The sequence below is a fragment of the Schistocerca serialis genome, chromosome 8, assembly GCF_023864345.2.
Source record: "Schistocerca serialis cubense isolate TAMUIC-IGC-003099 chromosome 8, iqSchSeri2.2, whole genome shotgun sequence".
NCBI classification, from domain to species: domain Eukaryota; kingdom Metazoa; phylum Arthropoda; class Insecta; order Orthoptera; family Acrididae; genus Schistocerca; species Schistocerca serialis.
The window spans coordinates 611588607-611606238 of record NC_064645.1 but is presented as its reverse complement, the minus strand read 5'-3'; the positions used below and the strand labels follow the sequence as shown (position 1 = coordinate 611606238).

Below are 17632 nucleotides of genomic sequence, written 5' to 3'. Positions count from 1 at the left end.
AAAAAACATGTTTCCAACCATCAATGAGTTTTCCTTACAAAATCTGACCATTTTCGCATGTCTTTCATTTCTGTTACCCAATCCAAACTTTCCAACCACATCTCCGTCTTTCCCTTTGCCAACCACCATGTCCCAGTCTCCCATTACTGTGATGCACACCTTTTTCTTCTCTCTCTCCACCAGTAATTCAGTTCTGCTGTAGCACTCTTCAGTCTCACTGTCACTGTGTTGGTTGGTTGGCATGTAGACCTGTATCAGAACTACATCTTTCTTGTGACCTTTCAACCTCAGCATCATCAATCTGCTATTAATGTATTCCACCCTCATTATAATTTTTTTCTTTCTTCTTTTCCATGATAACTACTCCATTCATTCCATTTTTTTCCTCGCCTGATAAAATAGTTTGTAGTCATCACTCTGTAACACGCCATTGCCTCCGCGTCTCACCTTGCACATTCCAACAATATTTATATTGTTATGCTCCATCTCTTTTTTCATATTTTCCAATTTTCCATGTTGTAAGAGGGTGCCAATGTTCCATGTCCCAATCCTTAGCTTTTCCTTATTCCTTTTCTTTATCTTTACACTTTCAATTAGCCTCGATATACTCCCCTCCTGGAGATCTGATTGAGGGGATGTTTTACCTTCGGAATCACATACAGGGCCATGTCAAGTGCATTTGGAAATGGTAATTTAGTAGCTTCCCGTTGCTTTCCACATATGATACCAGCTGCCCACTCTGAATCAGACGCTGTTTTGCTCACTCTGAGTCAGACACTGCAGCTGCCTGTTGGTCCACGGGAGGTATTTGATTTCCCTCCTACCACCCTAATCTGCCACCTGGGGACGTGCCCTCTAGGGGTTTCAGGCAGGGGCACCAGCAACCATAAATGGTAAACAGTTGTACTGGTATAGTCCAAATGACTAGTAATTGTTTTCATGTCCTATTGAGTGGAAGTTGTAGATAAAGCTTTTTTTAAATATATTTTTGAAAAATATTGACCCGGTGGCTAGTCTCGTTAACAAACCCTCTGTATGAGGCATTGGATATAAATCAATGCTGGACTCTGCATTGATAGTGCCTTTTAAATCACCACGGGTGTATGACTATCTGTTAGAGTTTTAATGACAGCTGTAGGCATCACCCATTGACTGGTTGAGACTGGAGAAATGATGCCTAGGTCCCAAACTCATCTGAGCTCAGCCTGAACAGCATCTCTAACAGCAAATAGCAGTGCAAGATCTAGAAAATTTTGACACTTCTGATGGTTTCAAAGAGGTGTGAGCCATAAAATTTTCTGCACAACCCAGCGATACTTCGGGAATCTCCTTGTATGTATCACAAAGGGAATCGAAATCAGAAAATGGCACTGCTTCTGACACTAAATTGATGAGGTCCACTATTTTGAAACCAAATGCTGTGAAGGTGTCTTAAACAGAAAATGTTAACTACTATAGGAAATTGCACTAGTAAGAATGTTAGTACATATTGTGCATGCTCGTAGTTAATTGTAAGTGACAATTATCTGAGAAGATAAATTTTCCTTTGGCAGTAAGACATGACTTGTCACTGAGCCCTTTCTGGTGAAGACAAGCTGAGCCACCAGTACTTGTCCTCATCAATTAATGACACAGCAGCTCTGATGCCTAGCTGTAAGTCTGTGACTTGGCAGTAATAGTAGGGGGCCAAAATTAGCTTATGTAGTGCTGGCAGAACTGCATGTGATGTGCCCTGATGGTGTGGAGTGGTGTCTTGTCACTGGACCACATTGACACAGGATGTCGGCAAGCAGCTTATTGACACAGCTGCCAGGTGTTTGACATATGCCTGACACCATGTGGCACAGTGCAGGCAACAGCATCATTAACGGTGGCTGCCGCTGCCAAGGCACAAATGGAGCATCGTCAGCTCACATGATGAATGTATTAATGTCAAGGAGGGAAGACATTTCTGAACCACCCACTTAATATTTAAGAAAGGTTTACTCATCACTGATGAGGGTTCATTTAAATTGACTGACTTAAGTCTCTCATGAGACACCGGCTCTCCATTTAACTGTGATCTCAGGTAAGACTTAGTTGCGTAGAAAGTATCACCAGCTGGCTGTTGTTTGTGACAGTGACTAACTACTTTTGATGCTTGAATACTAACTACTTTTGACACTTGAATTTTGTTAGGGAAAGTATGCTGAGCGTCAGAAGCAACCTCAAAAGATTTAGGAACCTTAAGAACTTCACTAAGACTACAATCAGATGTGGCCAATGCATTAGCTATGATTTCCCTGTCCTAGGATATAGTTTAGCCAGCACAAGTTGATCCCTGACATTTGCAGTCGGCTTGTCATGACTGTTTTGCACACCTACCTCAACCAAGAACATAACACAATTTTTAATTGTCTCTATGGCAGTGCCTCAGTGTTGTCACAGCTCTGTTGATGACCATTGTTTCCACTTACAACTTTTAATGCTTCACAGTTGAAAGCTGACAACAGCACTACGAGCTGTCAGGAATCTTCTTACGCTGTCTGTATTCTATGGGCACAACATCATGTATCCATGATTCTACACAGAAAACTTTACAATTTTAACAAGTAAAATCATCCTGGTGTGCAACGCACTACAACTGAGCTGCCCATGTGACTCTAAAACTGTCCGTATTGTTTATGATGGTGATTAAATTGGAATCTAGAGGCATTATATTTTTCATTTAATAGAGCACGGAGTTCACTGAATGTTAAATCACTAATGTTCAACAGTGGTTGTGACTTCTGAAACATCTTGTACAAATGACTGATAGAAGGCAAGAGTAATGCATTTAATGGGTACCAGAAATACTAAAAGAAAGAAAGTACAGTTCAAAACATCAGAGGTATACCTCCCAGTTCTCTGAAACCTCATTAAAGCAGGCATTCTGTGGTAGGGTCATAACTGCACAAGAGCACCTGTTCTTGTTGTAGATTTTGTGTTCCTGCGGCTGTTGCCATTGCTGCTGCTCCAGTGGCAGCTGTAGTTGCCAAAGTTCCTACATTGGACCTATAGTGCTGGCACTGGGTATTAATGTATTGCAGACTGTACAATACGCCATACAGACTGGCCTTTTCCCCACTTTTCTGTCCATGTATGATGCAAAAGCATAAACCATAGACACAGCTATAGTTGCTGTAAGCTGCACAGTGAATGTAAACCAATAGAGAAACCAAGACAATCCAGTAACTAAGCAGAGTATTAGTAGTTGCAGCAGGATGATGAATAACTAGGAACTTTTTACAACTCATTTCACAAGTAGTCTGGGCAGTTGGCGACCTTAGCAGCACACAGGAAGATGCAATCCACATGACATACCACTGTCATCCCCAGCAGTCACTGGTGGGAACTGTTGTAGCTGTGTGTAGCATCTTTGCATTGTTACCTATACCTGCTGTAGGCAGATATACTTAAGTTTTCATTCTTTCTTGTGTGCCTGTTGAGAGTGCTTCCACTACTCAGTGAGTTGTCTCCTTTACTCCTAAATCATTTACACTCTGTCAGAGCTTCCCTTACGACAATGATAACAAGATATGTTTCTTGTTGGCTATCACTAGTTTAAGAAGTAGCATGAGTGTGAAACATGAAAAAAGTAGCATGAGTGTGAAACATGGACCTTTATATGTGACACTGGAATTTTTAGAATTTGTTACTGTGTATTAAATAAAAAGAAATAACCTGGTCTTTACAATATGGTGGGTCACTTACAGTGAGCTTTTATGTGTCTCATTAGTGTTGTGAGTGTGAACCATATTATTTGCTTTGTAACACCATTACATACTTAAAACATTCTCTGTCCACAGAAAGCTATAATGGAAGCAAAATCAAATATTGAGTTCCTTCAGATTTTGAACAAACCATGTGAGGAACTGGATGAACTAGACTCTCCTGGTTTAGTCCCACTTCATTTGCCACATATCTTGAATTTGATCCGTGTGATTTGGATGAGATCCCCATTTTACAATACAAGGTAGGTTATTGATGACTACTTTTCAGAGCATTCACATATTATTCTTTCTTATGAATGTAAAACTGTGTTACACAAATGAATAGTGTTAAAATGTTTACCATGTATGTAAGATGATCATTGAGAGAAAAGTATACAGGGTATAACTAAAGTCCCTTTACAAGCTTGGGGGACAGGTTTGTTACACCAAAACAAGGAAGAAATATCTAGTAAACATCGGCACTAAAATGAATACCTTAAAAGTTATGAACACTTTTTCAGTAGAAGAGATGTGGTTCACAGTATCAAAGATGAACAAGTGTTCATAGCTTTTAAGGTATGCAATTTAGAGCCCATGTTTACTAGACATTTTTTTCTTGTTTTGGTGTAAGGAACCTGTCCTCAAAGTCGATAAAGGGATTTTACTTACACTCTGTATATTATTCTGTAGATATATCGTGAGTTAATATCTTATTTCACAAAAAACAATTCTGGTGATGCGAAAAGATTATTTATTAGCTGTGGCTCTTCATATAAAAGTTAAATAAGACATAACTGTAAAATATTTGCATGGAGAGGGTGGAAGGGGGTGGGATTGGGAGCAGGGAGTGGTAAGACATCCACTGCATGATATGTGGTAATGCCCATTAAATAATGTTACTTAGGTAGTTATTTGTATGTTTCATGGATCATAAATGCAATCTCTTGCTTCATTGGGTGATTATGTTACACTTTCTCATTGAAAATATGGGAATATGAATGTCCTTTACAATATCTTTAATTACCTTTATTTTTTTGTAATTATGGTAATTCATTCTTTAATGTATGTTTAGTCTCTGCATAAAATAAGAGAACGGCAACCACTCACCTATTGGGGATTGATGTGTGAAAGATAGGGCCACATAACAAGAAACACTATTCACACTAACTTTTGACTTCTTTCTCTGTTTATAGTAAAAGTACACAAATTCAGATGCACAACCATGCAGACAACCAAAATTCTTGGAAATCTTTTAGGATAATAAATGAACAGGGCCTTAAAAATTTCAATGACAGCTTAAAAGAGATAGACTGGAGCCGAGTTTATAGGGAAACAGATGTAAACAAAAAGTACAATTCATTTTTAAATGAATTCATGTCTGTATTTGAGTCCATCTTTCCCAAAAAAGTAGTTAGAAATAGTCATATAGGCAATGCCAAGAAGTCTTGGATCACTACAGGGATAATAACATCTTGTAGAACAAAGAGGATGTTATACAGTTCTCTCAGGACTTGTAATGATCCAAAGAAACGACAACACTATAAACTTTACTGTTGCATTCTCAAGAAGGTTATAAATAAATTTAAAAGTATGTGCATAAAATCAGAAATTGAAAGCTCAGAAAATAAAATTAAAACTATATGGAATGTAATAAAGAGGGAAACTGGCAGGACAACAGGGAACATGTCTCAGGTAGAGATTGATACAGGGGACAGTATTATAAAGAAACCTGAGTTGGTTGCAGAAATATTTAATAACCACTTTTTGAGAGCAGCAGAGAAGACAGGCTGTAATGGTTCTATGGAAGAATCATTGTCACTCTTACAGAAAGCTATTAGCAACAGAATCCCACAGTTATCCTTACCTCCAGTTACTGTAAGCGAAGTCATAAGAGTTATTAGATCATTAAAAAATAAAAATTCTGCTGGTGTGGACAATATTTCTAGTAAAATACTGAAACACTGTTATAAATTTGTTAGTCCCGTCTTATGCAACATATACAATGCATCCCTACAAGATGGGATTGTCCCTGACAGACTTAAGTTGGCTGTAGTGATTCCTCTCTTTAAAAAAGGGGATAAAAGCATTGTTACAAACTATCGCCCAATATCCCTATTAACTACCTTCTCGAAAATTCTAGAAAAACTCATGCACAGGAGGATTGTAGACCATCTCAACTTCCACAGTATCTTAAGCAAAAATCAGTTTGGGTTTCGTGCCGGTCTTTGTACTGAACAGGCAATATTCTCTTTCAGCAACCAAGTTTTGGAAGCCATTAACAAAAAAATGTCTCCAGTGGGTATTTTTTGTGATCTTACGAAAGCCTTTGACTGTGTAAACCACCAAATTCTTTGGAAAAAGGCAGAATACTATGGTTTAGGTGGTACTGTTGGCTTGTGGCTACAATCATATCTACAGGATCGGAAGCAGACTGTAATGCTAAATGGCTCTTCTGGAGAGCCTGCCTCGTCTGAATGGGGCACGATAACGTGTGGTGTGCCTCAAGGCTCCGTTTTCGGCCCACTGCTTTTCCTCATCTTTATTAATGATCTTCCTCTTTGTTCTGAGACAAACAGCAAATTTACCCTGTTTGCCGATGATACCACAATTCTAATTGACGATTTGATTGATCATGATCTTGAAAAAACTACAAATACTGTTTTTAATGACATCTTAAATTGGTTCTCCTCAAATGGTCTCTCGCTCAATGCAGATAAAACTCATTATATGAGGTTCCATACATGATCAACCAATACAGAAAGTTGAAGACACAAAATTCCTGGGTGCTTACATAGACAGTAAATGTAATTGGTCAGTTCACATTCTTCATCTATGTAAAAAACTTAGCTCGGCAACATTTGCATTACGGGTAATTTCTTCAGTGGCTGAAGTTGACACTATTAAGGTTGCCTACTTTGGCTACTTCCACTCATTGATGTCATATGCTATCATATTCTGGGGGAACCAACCACTTGCAAAAAAAGTTTTCACCATCCAAAAAAAAGCAATCAGAATAATGTGTGGGGTCCATCAAAGACACTCTTGCAGGCACTTGTTTCGGAAGACAGGTATCCTAACAACTGCCTCACAGTATATTTTTTCCTTGCTGACCTTTGTGTGCAAAAATTATTCCATCTACCAAGACAACAGTAAATTCCATGGTTATAACACCAGAAACAAAAACAATCTACATTTAGAAATGAAACGTCTCACTCTGGTACAAAAAGGAGTTTACTACTCCAGCATTAAGCTGTTCAATGCTCTACCACTACATATCAAATGTGTTCATACAGAACTGCCAAAATTTAAACAAGTTCTCAAAGATTACCTGACAGAGAAATCTTATTATACTGTGGATGAATACCTGAAAGAAAATGTGTACCATCACTAAACTTATTGTGTCTAGAATTAGTTCAATTGATTTTATTGTGCATTTGGGCATTAGCGCACTTTTTGTAACAACAGATTGGCTGTACATGTATTTACTCTTGTAGGCCTAATATCTGATTTAACTTTGTGCTCTTATCTTTAACCTTTATTTGAAACTCCTTTTTCTGTCAAATGGTTGTTATGTTATCTAGCTGACATTGTATCTGTTACTGTATTTATAGTATGTCTTACTTAAACTATGTACAATTTGCCATTGAATTGCCCTTGTATTTATTGTAAGTTTAAATTGAAACCTGTACAATTTGACACGTTCCATATCCTTGTGATTGACTCACTAACTGGATCTACGGAACAAGAAATAAATAAATAAAATAAATAAATAAATAAACACACTCCCGTGGTCACAGCAACACTGATTATTGAATTTTGTGTGGAGTACCTCCAAGAACCTTGTGTCACAATCTTTTTAATTAAATAGGGATACTAACCACTATCTCATTCCAAAAATGACATTCATGTTTCACAATCCTTCTCAGTATGAAACAAATGAGTCATACCACCATCATAACAGAAAAAGGAAATGTGACATACACTGTGACCTGAAAAATTTGTCTGTGGTGTAGAAAGGTGTGAAACATAGAAGCACAAAAATCTTCAACATACTATAAAGTGTCTACAAGGTAATAATGTATTATTTAAAAATAAGCTAAAGCTTGCATGAAAATAGTTTCTATTCTCTAGATGAATTCTTTAGAAGAGATAGGTAAGATTATTTCCCATGTATTTCTATGTATTCTCACTTTAATGTATCTTGCTGCTTTAATTACAGTACTGTGTAATCTGTAAGTCAAGAACATTATGTTTTTTAATTTTTAATAACTGTTAGATAATATTTGAAAATTATATCTTAACCTCTGTTTGTGAGTGTAATTGGAACTTACTGATTGCTATTTTCTAATTTGTATTTGTAATCTTTGTTTGTGGTCCTTAATAATAGGCTTTTTACACATCCATGAATTAGCATGCAGAAGTGGATCTATGGAATATATATTGCAATGAAATAAATAAAATAGAATATTGAAAGTCATTGCCTGAGCTGAAGAAGGGGGAGAGGGGATAGAGAAGGATGCAAGGAAGGGATACCAGGAGAGTTGCAGATCTTTCCACAGGTGACTCAGCAGCTGCACAAGATGCAAGGAGAGCATAGGAGAGGTAAAGAAAGAGGGAAAGAGGGAGAGGGTTTGGGGAGGGAGGGGGAAAAGGAAGTGGGAGTGGAGATGAAGAGGGAGACTGGAGAGGAGAGAGAAAGGGAGAGGGGTAAAAAATCTGGGGCGGGGGGAAGAAGAGTGCTGGGAGAAGGCAGCGGTAGTCATGCTTAAGGCAAATAGTCTGTGTTAGTTGCACCCAGATCAAAAAATGTGTGAAGTTATGTATTTTATTATCCAGTGCAATTTTTGTGGACTAAATGGAGAGTTATTTGAAACAGTGTTGGGTTTATTAATGAATTTACATCTCCATGCAAAGTGACAGAGCTACACTTCCCACAGATGAGTATAATTGTAAAACTGTTCTTAGTTGTGCATTCACCTTTCAAACTTTTAACTCTCTTGATGTGCCTTAGCAGTTGTTCCAATAATATTAACTTTAGTTTTTTAAAGTTGTTTATCAGCTATGATACGATGTTTATTGTTTCACAAATTTTTGTAACCTGAAAACCGATTCAGACCTTGCCATTCTTCCCTCAAACAAGGGCTCGACCACAGTGGTGATTAATCGTAGTGACTCAGTGGCTGAAGGTCTCCATCAACTTCCCGACACCTCTGCATACAAACCTTATGAGCATGATCCCATTCCAGAAATCCAGCATAACCTGCTGCAGTTACTCAAAGCCTTAGGCTCAGCCCAAAACCTGATACCTGAATCCATCTCTCTCCTCACACCAGCAACCCCCTGCTCTCCTACCTTTTACCTGGTCACTAAATTCCACCCACATCTCCTTACTGGTTGTCCCATTGTAATTGGGTACAATGCTCTCCAAAATGAACACCTGCTCTTGTTGGCCAGCACCTCCAAACTTGCCCACAACCTCCAGTCCTACATTCAAGGTATTGTTCCATTCCTTCACTGTCTCTCCACAGGTCCTGTGCTGTTATAACCAGACTCCTTGTTGGTCGCTGTGAATGCTGCATCCTTGTACACCAAGAGCCCTTATTCCGAACGCCTTGTGGCCATGGAATATTACCTACTCATTCTCCTGGTACCAAACTCACCATTTCTTTCCTAATCCTACTAGCCAACCCCATCCTGAATACAGTAAATCCATTTTCGAAAGCCAAATGTATAAACAAATCTGTGGTACTGCCATGGGTACTTGCATGGTACTATCCTATACCAGCTTACTTCAGGGCCATCTGGAGGAATCCCTCCTATCCAGTCAACACCTTAAACCCCCTGTCGAGTTCAGATTCATTGATGACTCGTCGTCATCTGGGCTCATAACAAGGACAACCTTTGGGCTTTCCTCCATGACTTCAGTGATTAAAATGGTTCAAATGGCTCTAAGCACTATGTGACTTAACATCTGAGGTCATCAGTCCCCTAGACTTAGAACTACTTAAACCTAACTAACCTAAGGACATCACACACATCCACGCCCTCCAATGCCTACTCCCAAATCAACTTTACCTGTTCCTTCCTGACTCAATAAGCCACTATCCTGGTGTCGATGTCTGCCTCTCAGATGGTTCCATAAATGTGCCTTTTAACATCAAGCACACCAACCACCAACAGTACCTCCACTTTGATAGCTGCCACTCGTTCCATGTTGAAAAGTCTCTTTTTTACAGCCTTGATACCGAAGCATGCTGCATCTGCAGTGGAAAGCAGGAGTTGGTGATATATACTGATAACCTTTCAAGAGTCTTAATTGACAGACAAACTCAGCTTATAGACAGACAACATCCTAACCAGCTCATCCAGAAACAGATCTGTGCCATCATCTCCTCTGACACCAGTAAACTTGTTAACCAGCCACTGACCAGCATTCCTCTGATCACCCAGTATGTGAAAAGCTCAACCACATCCTTTCACAGGCTTCTGAAAGATCTGCATCTTTCCCGCTACCCCCTCCTTGCGTCTTCCTTACCCCATCCCCACCTTCATCAGCCCAGGCAACTGCTTTCAATAATCAGTAATCAATAATTAGTCTTACCATTACCGTAGGAGTGCGTGCTTGGCTGTCTGTGTTGTTATGTGTGTGAATATGTGTATGAGGTCTGTTCAAAAAATTCCGGGACTTTGTCCACAAAATTTTTCTTACGTTACCTTTTACTTACTGTTCATGTTCTCCTTTGAAATACTGACCTCCACAATTGATACACTGTTCCCAGTGCTGTTTCCACTTTTGGAATCAGTCTTAGTACACATCTTGCTGGATCACGTGATGCACCATCTGCAAATTTTCTTTTATTTTGTCTATCATTGCAAATCTTTGTTCTTTCAACGGGGTTTTCAACTTTGGAAATAAAAAAAAGTCTGCGGGGGCCAAATCTTGAGAGTACAGAGGGTGTGAAATAGTAGTGCACCAACAGGGATGAATGTGCAGGTGCATTTCGTGATGCAATAGCCATGAATTGTCTCGACACATTTCAGGCCATTCCCTTCTCACATTTTCTCGCAGGTGTTGCAACATGTCCCGATAGTACCATCAATTAACAGTTTGTCCCCATGGCATGAATTCGTGATGAACTAATCCTTCAAAATCAAAGAAAACTATCAGCATGTCTTTGACATTTGACCTGACCTGATGAGCTTTTTTTGGGTTTGGAAAGCCTTTCCCGACCCATTGTGAAAATTTCACCTTGGTCTCAACATCAAAACCGTAGACCCACATCTCATTATCAGTTACGATTCTTTTAAGCAACATCTCATTCTCATTTGCATGATCCAAAAGTTGTTTACAGATTGTGAAGTGAAGATCTTTCTGGTCATGACTCATGAGCCATGGGACGAACTTGGCAGCAACATTATGTGTCCTGAGATCCTGTGCTAGGATTTAATGACATGATCCAACCAAAATGTTACATTTTTCTGCAAATTCCTCGGGCAGTCAGCTTTTGATTGGTATGTACCATTTCATTGAGATTGCTGACATGTGCATCATCAGTAGACATCAGAGGGCATCCTGAATGAGGGTCATCTTTAACTTTCATTCCCATTTTTAAACTGCATGAACATTTTGTAACACTGAGTAGCTTAGGCACTCATTGCTGTAGGCTTCCTGTATCATTTGGTGTGTCTGTGTAAGGTTTTTCTTGAGTTTCACACAAAATTTAATGCAGGCACGTTGCTCCTGTAACTCTGCCATCTCGAAATTTGCAAACTGTGCAACAAAACATTCTGCTCAGTACAGCACTAACAATAACTAACAGACATAAAACAATGAAGCTTCTGGCAGTTACACATTAAACACAAGGCTTGTACAGGGATGCCAACTGCATTTCCCCCCAGCACACCATTTGTCCAAAATTATGAATGTTCCGGAATTTTTCAAACAGAACTTGCACTTTTACTAGAAACAGAACAAGAGCTTGGAAGCTAGCGTGAATAGTGTGAATAGAGTCCACTGCTCGTGAGTGGGTTGCCTTTCCCCTCTACATTTACATTGATTAAGGTTGCTAGATTTCAGTGATTTATCAGCACTGTCATTTTTTAAATAATTTTATGTACTGCACATTTTCTTCATAATACACTTAACACAGTGAAAAGGAGTACTTTTCAGTTGAGCGTGCAAATCTGAACATTTTTTCACCAGACAATTCTGTCTTATAAAAATCACTGCAACTTTCGCCATAATTGAAATACACTCCTGGAAATTGAAATAAGAACACCGTGCATTCATTGTCCCAGGAAGGGGAAACTTTATTGACACATTCCTGGGGTCAGATACATCACATGATCACACTGACAGAACCACAGGCACATAGACACAGGCAACAGAGCATGCACAATGTCAGCACTAGTACAGTGTATATCCACCTTTCGCAGCAATGCAGGCTGCTATTCTCCCATGGAGACGATCGTAGAGATGCTGGATGTAGTCCTGTGGAACGGCTTGCCATGCCATTTCCACCTGGCGCCTCAGTTGGACCAGCGTTCGTGCTGGACGTGCAGACCGCGTGAGACGACGCTTCATCCAGTCCCAAACATGCTCAATGGGGGACAGATCCGGAGATCTTGCTGGCCAGGGTAGTTGACTTACACCTTCTAGAGCACGTTGGGTGGCACGGGATACATGCGGACGTGCATTGTCCTGTTGGAACAGCAAGTTCCCTTGCCGGTCTAGGAATGGTAGAACGATGGGTTCGATGACGGTTTGGATGTACCGTGCACTATTCAGTGTCCCCTCGACGATCACCAGTGGTGTACGGCCAGTGTAGGAGATCGCTCCCCACACCATGATGCCGGGTGTTGGCCCTGTGTGCCTCGGTCGTATGCAGTCCTGATTGTGGCGCTCACCTGCACGGCGCCAAACACGCATACGACCATCATTGACACCAAGGCAGAAGCGACTCTCATCGCTGAAGACGACACGTCTCCATTCGTCCCTCCATTCACACCTGTCGCGACACCACTGGAGGCGGGCTGCACGATGTTGGGGCGTGAGCAGAAGACGGCCTAACGGTGTGCGGGACCGTAGCCCAGCTTCATGGAGACGGTTGCGAATGGTCCTCGCCGATACCCCAGGAGCAACAGTGTCCCAATTTGCTGGGAAGTGGCGGTGCGGTCCCCTACGGCACTGCGTAGGATCCTACGGTCTTGGCGTGCATCCGTGCGTCGCTGCGGTCCGGTCCCAGGTCGACGGGCACGTGCACCTTCCCCCGACCACTGGCGACAACATCGATGTACTGTGGAGACCTCACGCCCCACGTGTTGAGCAATTCGGCGGTACGTCCACCCGGCCTCCCGCATGCCCACTATACGCCCTCACTCAAAGTCCGTCAACTGCACATACGGTTCACGTCCACGCTGTCGCGGCATGCTACCAGTGTTAAAGACTGCGATGGAGCTCCGTATGCCACGGCAAACTGGCTGACACTGACGGCGGTGGTGCACAAATGCTGCGCAGCTAGCGCCATTCAACGGCCAACACCGCGGTTCCGGGTGTGTCCTCTGTGCCGTGCGTGTGATCATTGCTTGTACAGCCCTCTCGCAGTGTCCGGAGCAAGTATGGTGGGTCTGACACACCGGTGTCAATGTGTTCTATTTTCCATTTCCAGGAGTGTAAGTGTAAAATTCGTTTTTTATTATATCAACTGAACATCTGTTTCGCTCATCCCTCCATTGAATGTTCATAATAGAGAAAACTCTCTCCGTGAATGTAAATATATTCAAAACAAATGTAACGAAAACTAAAACACTGCACTGTTTTGATGCGCCAATCATTTTTATAATGTAGATTCATCTCTTCTGTGGTATTGTCATAGCATCTAACTTTGCTTTCAAATCCTCATTCCCTTCCTTCCAAAACAAATCAGAAACCATAGCGAGCCCTGAACATACATTATCTACACAAAGGAAATCAACAATACAAAGTAATACGGCTAATTTCAAAATATTTTGGAACTGAGGTTTTTTTCATATGATATGCAATCCATTAAGGACAAAACATTTCTGTCATCAAAATCAAACCATTTATTTAAATATTTCAGACAAACCTCATATGTGTGTGTGTGTGTGTGTGTGTGTGTGTGTGTGTGTGTGTCTGTGCTGTGTTCGCATTGGTATGTTGATAGAGACACTAACAAACACACAGACAAAATTCAAGCTTTCGCAACCCACGGTTGCTTCATCAGGAAAGAGGGAAGGAGAGGGAAAGACGAAAGGATGTGGGTTTTAAGGGAGAGGGTAAGGAGTCATTCCAATCCCAGGAGCGGAAAGACTTACCTTAGGGAGAAAAAGGGACAGGTATACATTCGCACACACACACACACACACACACACACACACACACAAATATCCATCCGCACATATACAGACATAAGCAGACATATATGTCTGCTTGTGTCTTGCCCAAACTCTTTGCCTTTACATTACACTGTATTAAACAGTAGCCAGTTTGGATTTCAACAGGGTGAATCAACAGTGCAAGCTATTTTCTCCTTCACCCATCAAATCTTAGAATCTTTTAATAATAAATTATCTCTTGTTGGTATTTTTTGTGACCTTTCTAAGGCCTTCAATAGTGTTAACCATGAAATCCTTGCAGCAAAGGCTGAACATTATGGTATAAGTGGATCATCTGGCTCATGGATAAATCCTGCCTAAGTAGCAAAAAGCAGAAGATCATGTTGGACAACTCTGAGGAGCACTCTGTGTCATCTAGCTGGGGCTGTATTGGCTGTGGTGTTCCTCAGGGATCTATACTTAGCTCCCTTGTCTTCCTCTTCTTCATTAATAGTCTTCGTTGTGTACTAGCTTTAAAGCTAATTTAATTCTTTTTGCTGATGACACCTCCATCCTCATCAACAAAACACCCAACCACAATCTTGAGGATTCGGCCAATATCGTCTGTAAGAAGTACTTAATTGGTTTGAAAATAATGTGTTATTAAATGTTAATAAGACCCAGTTCGTTCATTCCCAAGTATTTAAAAGATTTGAGGGTCAATCAAGTATCAAATGTAATGGTAGTGAGTTACTACAAGTTGAGTCATCCAAGTTCCTGGGTGTATGTACTGGCAGCAGTCAAACATTCTTTATTTTTTCCACTGTCTGTGACTGAGACACCTCAAAAAATGTTCATTTTAGTTACATCCATGCACTATTGTTGTATAATGTAATTTCGTGGGGTGATCAGCCACTTTCCAAACAAATATTCGTTGCCCAAGAGAGAGTCATTAGCACAATGAGCGGACTAGCGTAGACATTTTTGTAGAAACATTTTTAGAAAATTATGGATACTGACAACTGCGTGTCAATATATATATTCCCTGTTATGTTTCATTTGTAAAAATGAGCAACTATACAAAACCAATGACTCATACCATACCCAAAACACCAGGAGGAAGATGGGACCTCCATTATGACGTAAAAAAACCTTAGTGTTGTACAAAAAGCAATCCACTACATGACCTGCAATGTGTTCAGTGCTCTCCCACCATCACTGAAATAACTTGTCCACAAGCTTCCCAGATTCAAACAACAGCTCAAACACTATCTAATAGACAATTCCTTTTATTCAGTTGAAGAATATTTCAATTGTATTAATTCTAATTGATTTTCTTTTCATTAAATCTGATGTACTCTTATGCATTACGATAGTTGAAATCATTGTTAACATTACTATGTCTTTTGTTTAGCTATTAAGATCTACCCTTATTTTAATTTTTTTAATTGCAATTTTGTCTATGTCTATTAATGTGTATTTTGTCTTACACCTATATCTCCTCTTGCGAGATGGTTTCTTATGTGTTCCTTTTGTATAATTTGTAATAATCTGACACATCCATGTGAATATCCTACTTATTGGATTCATGGGATCAAAATAAATGTATGGTTGTAATTAATAAATTGCCAATTATGTAAAATTTCTTATAAAATTGGAAATGACATTTATGTCTTATTGTTTACAGCAGTTAGCTTACTTTTATTTCTTTTGATGTATAACAAGGGACATATTTTATTTACTCACCATGAATTATTAATTGTCCTTACCCAGTAGAATTGCTTTAAATTCGAAGCCTAGTAGCTAGTCCAGAAACAGATTTCCTGCTCTTTCTCTGTCACTGGAACATCAAACCTATAGCCACTGTGGAACAGCCACTGATCATCATTCCTCAGTACAACAAAGAACTTGAAATTTCAACATTATTCATCTCCACAATATTGACTATCTTTTGTCATGTCCTTAATATCTTAGTCACCCACACACTCTTTGCTATATTTCTGTACATTCTTATGTTAATCCAACTTATAATCTTGTGCCACAAAGGTAATTCCCCTGTGGATGGCTAGGTACAAGAGCTGTCTTATACATTCATCAGCATCTTTTACCTCAGTCAAAATCAAACAATGAAAAATCCAGCATGGGATAATGACAGACTAATGTCTAATTCTAATGAAGACCTGTTTGGCTGGAAGGTTTGTTTGACAGTCTTTTTGTTGTGCCTATCTGTGACGCAGCATCTGCGCTATATGGTGTTTACCTCAGTCAAGTCATAAACTATAAGAGATAGATCCACATGTGAAAGCAGTCACACTATATAAGGGCAGTGCTGCAGTTATTGTATAGTGTTGTAGTGTTGTATGTGAATGACAACTACATTTTGGCTGCAAAGAGAGCAATGTGTGAAGCCTTCAGTGACTAATGTAGCAGAATTTTATCTAATGATCTGTCACAAAATAAAAAGAAATTGTGTTCATATGTAAAGGTTGCTAAAGGCTATTAGTGACACCAAAGTTAGTGTCTAATCACTTGTGATGGGGCAGGAACTGACATTGAGGGTAGCAAATCAAAAGCAGAAATGCTTAACTACATTTTCAAATGTTCCTTTACAAAGGCAAATTAAAGAGCACTGCCCCAATCTCTGAATGGATGAGTGAAATAGATGTTAGTGTCAGTGGTGTTGAGAAATAGCTGAAATTGTTAAAATTGAACAAAACTCCAGTACCCAAAGGGATCCCTAATAGATTCTATACTGAATCTGTGGCTGAATTAGTCTTTTTAACTGTAGTTTATTGTACATCCCTCAAACTAAAAGTCATGCCCAGTAGTTGGAAAAAAGTACAGATCACACCCATTTACAAGATTGATAGCAGAAGTGATCCACAAAACTATCATTCACTGTCCTTGACATCAATTTGTTGTAGATTCTTGAAACTTATTCTGAAAACTCAAGCATAATCAGATATCTTGAACAGAATGACCACCAACTAGCATGGATCCCGAAAGCATCAGTCATGTGAAATCTTCCAAAAAGCATTTGACTCACTACCATATCTATATATGTATGTATGTATCTCTGTATTGTATGGGACAACAAGCTAAATTTGTGACTGGATTGAGAATTTCTTGGTAGGGAGAATGCACCACATTACCTTTGATAGAGAATCATTAACAGATATTGAAGTAACTTTAGGAATGCTCCGGGGAAGTGTTTTAGACACTTGCTGTTCATTTTGTATATATCTGACATAGTATGTGATATTAATAGTAACACCAGGCTTTTCGCAGATGATGAAGTTGTCTATAATGAAGTACTGTCTGAAACAACCTGCACAAATATTGTCAGATCTTGATTAGATTTCAAAGTAGTGCAAAGATTGGCAACTTGCTTTAAATGTTCAGACATGTAAAATGGTGTACTTCACAAAATGAAAAACATAGTATCCTCTGACTATAGTATCAGTTAGACGTGGTTGGAGTCTGTCGTCTCATAGAAATACCTGGGTGTAACACTCTTTAGTGACGTGAAATGGAAAGATCACATAAGTTCATTTGTGGGTAAAGTA

The 17632-nt window shown here is 39.6% G+C and overlaps 1 protein-coding gene across 1 annotated transcript in view; it reads left to right on the top strand.

The window, feature by feature from the left end:
• LOC126417162 (dynein axonemal heavy chain 2) overlaps positions 1 to 17632 on the top strand; it is a 959377-nt gene that overhangs the window by 70225 nt on the left and 871520 nt on the right. The window contains 1 exon segment of the mRNA XM_050085060.1: positions 3828 to 3994. Coding sequence (XP_049941017.1) covers positions 3828 to 3994 — 167 coding nt within the window.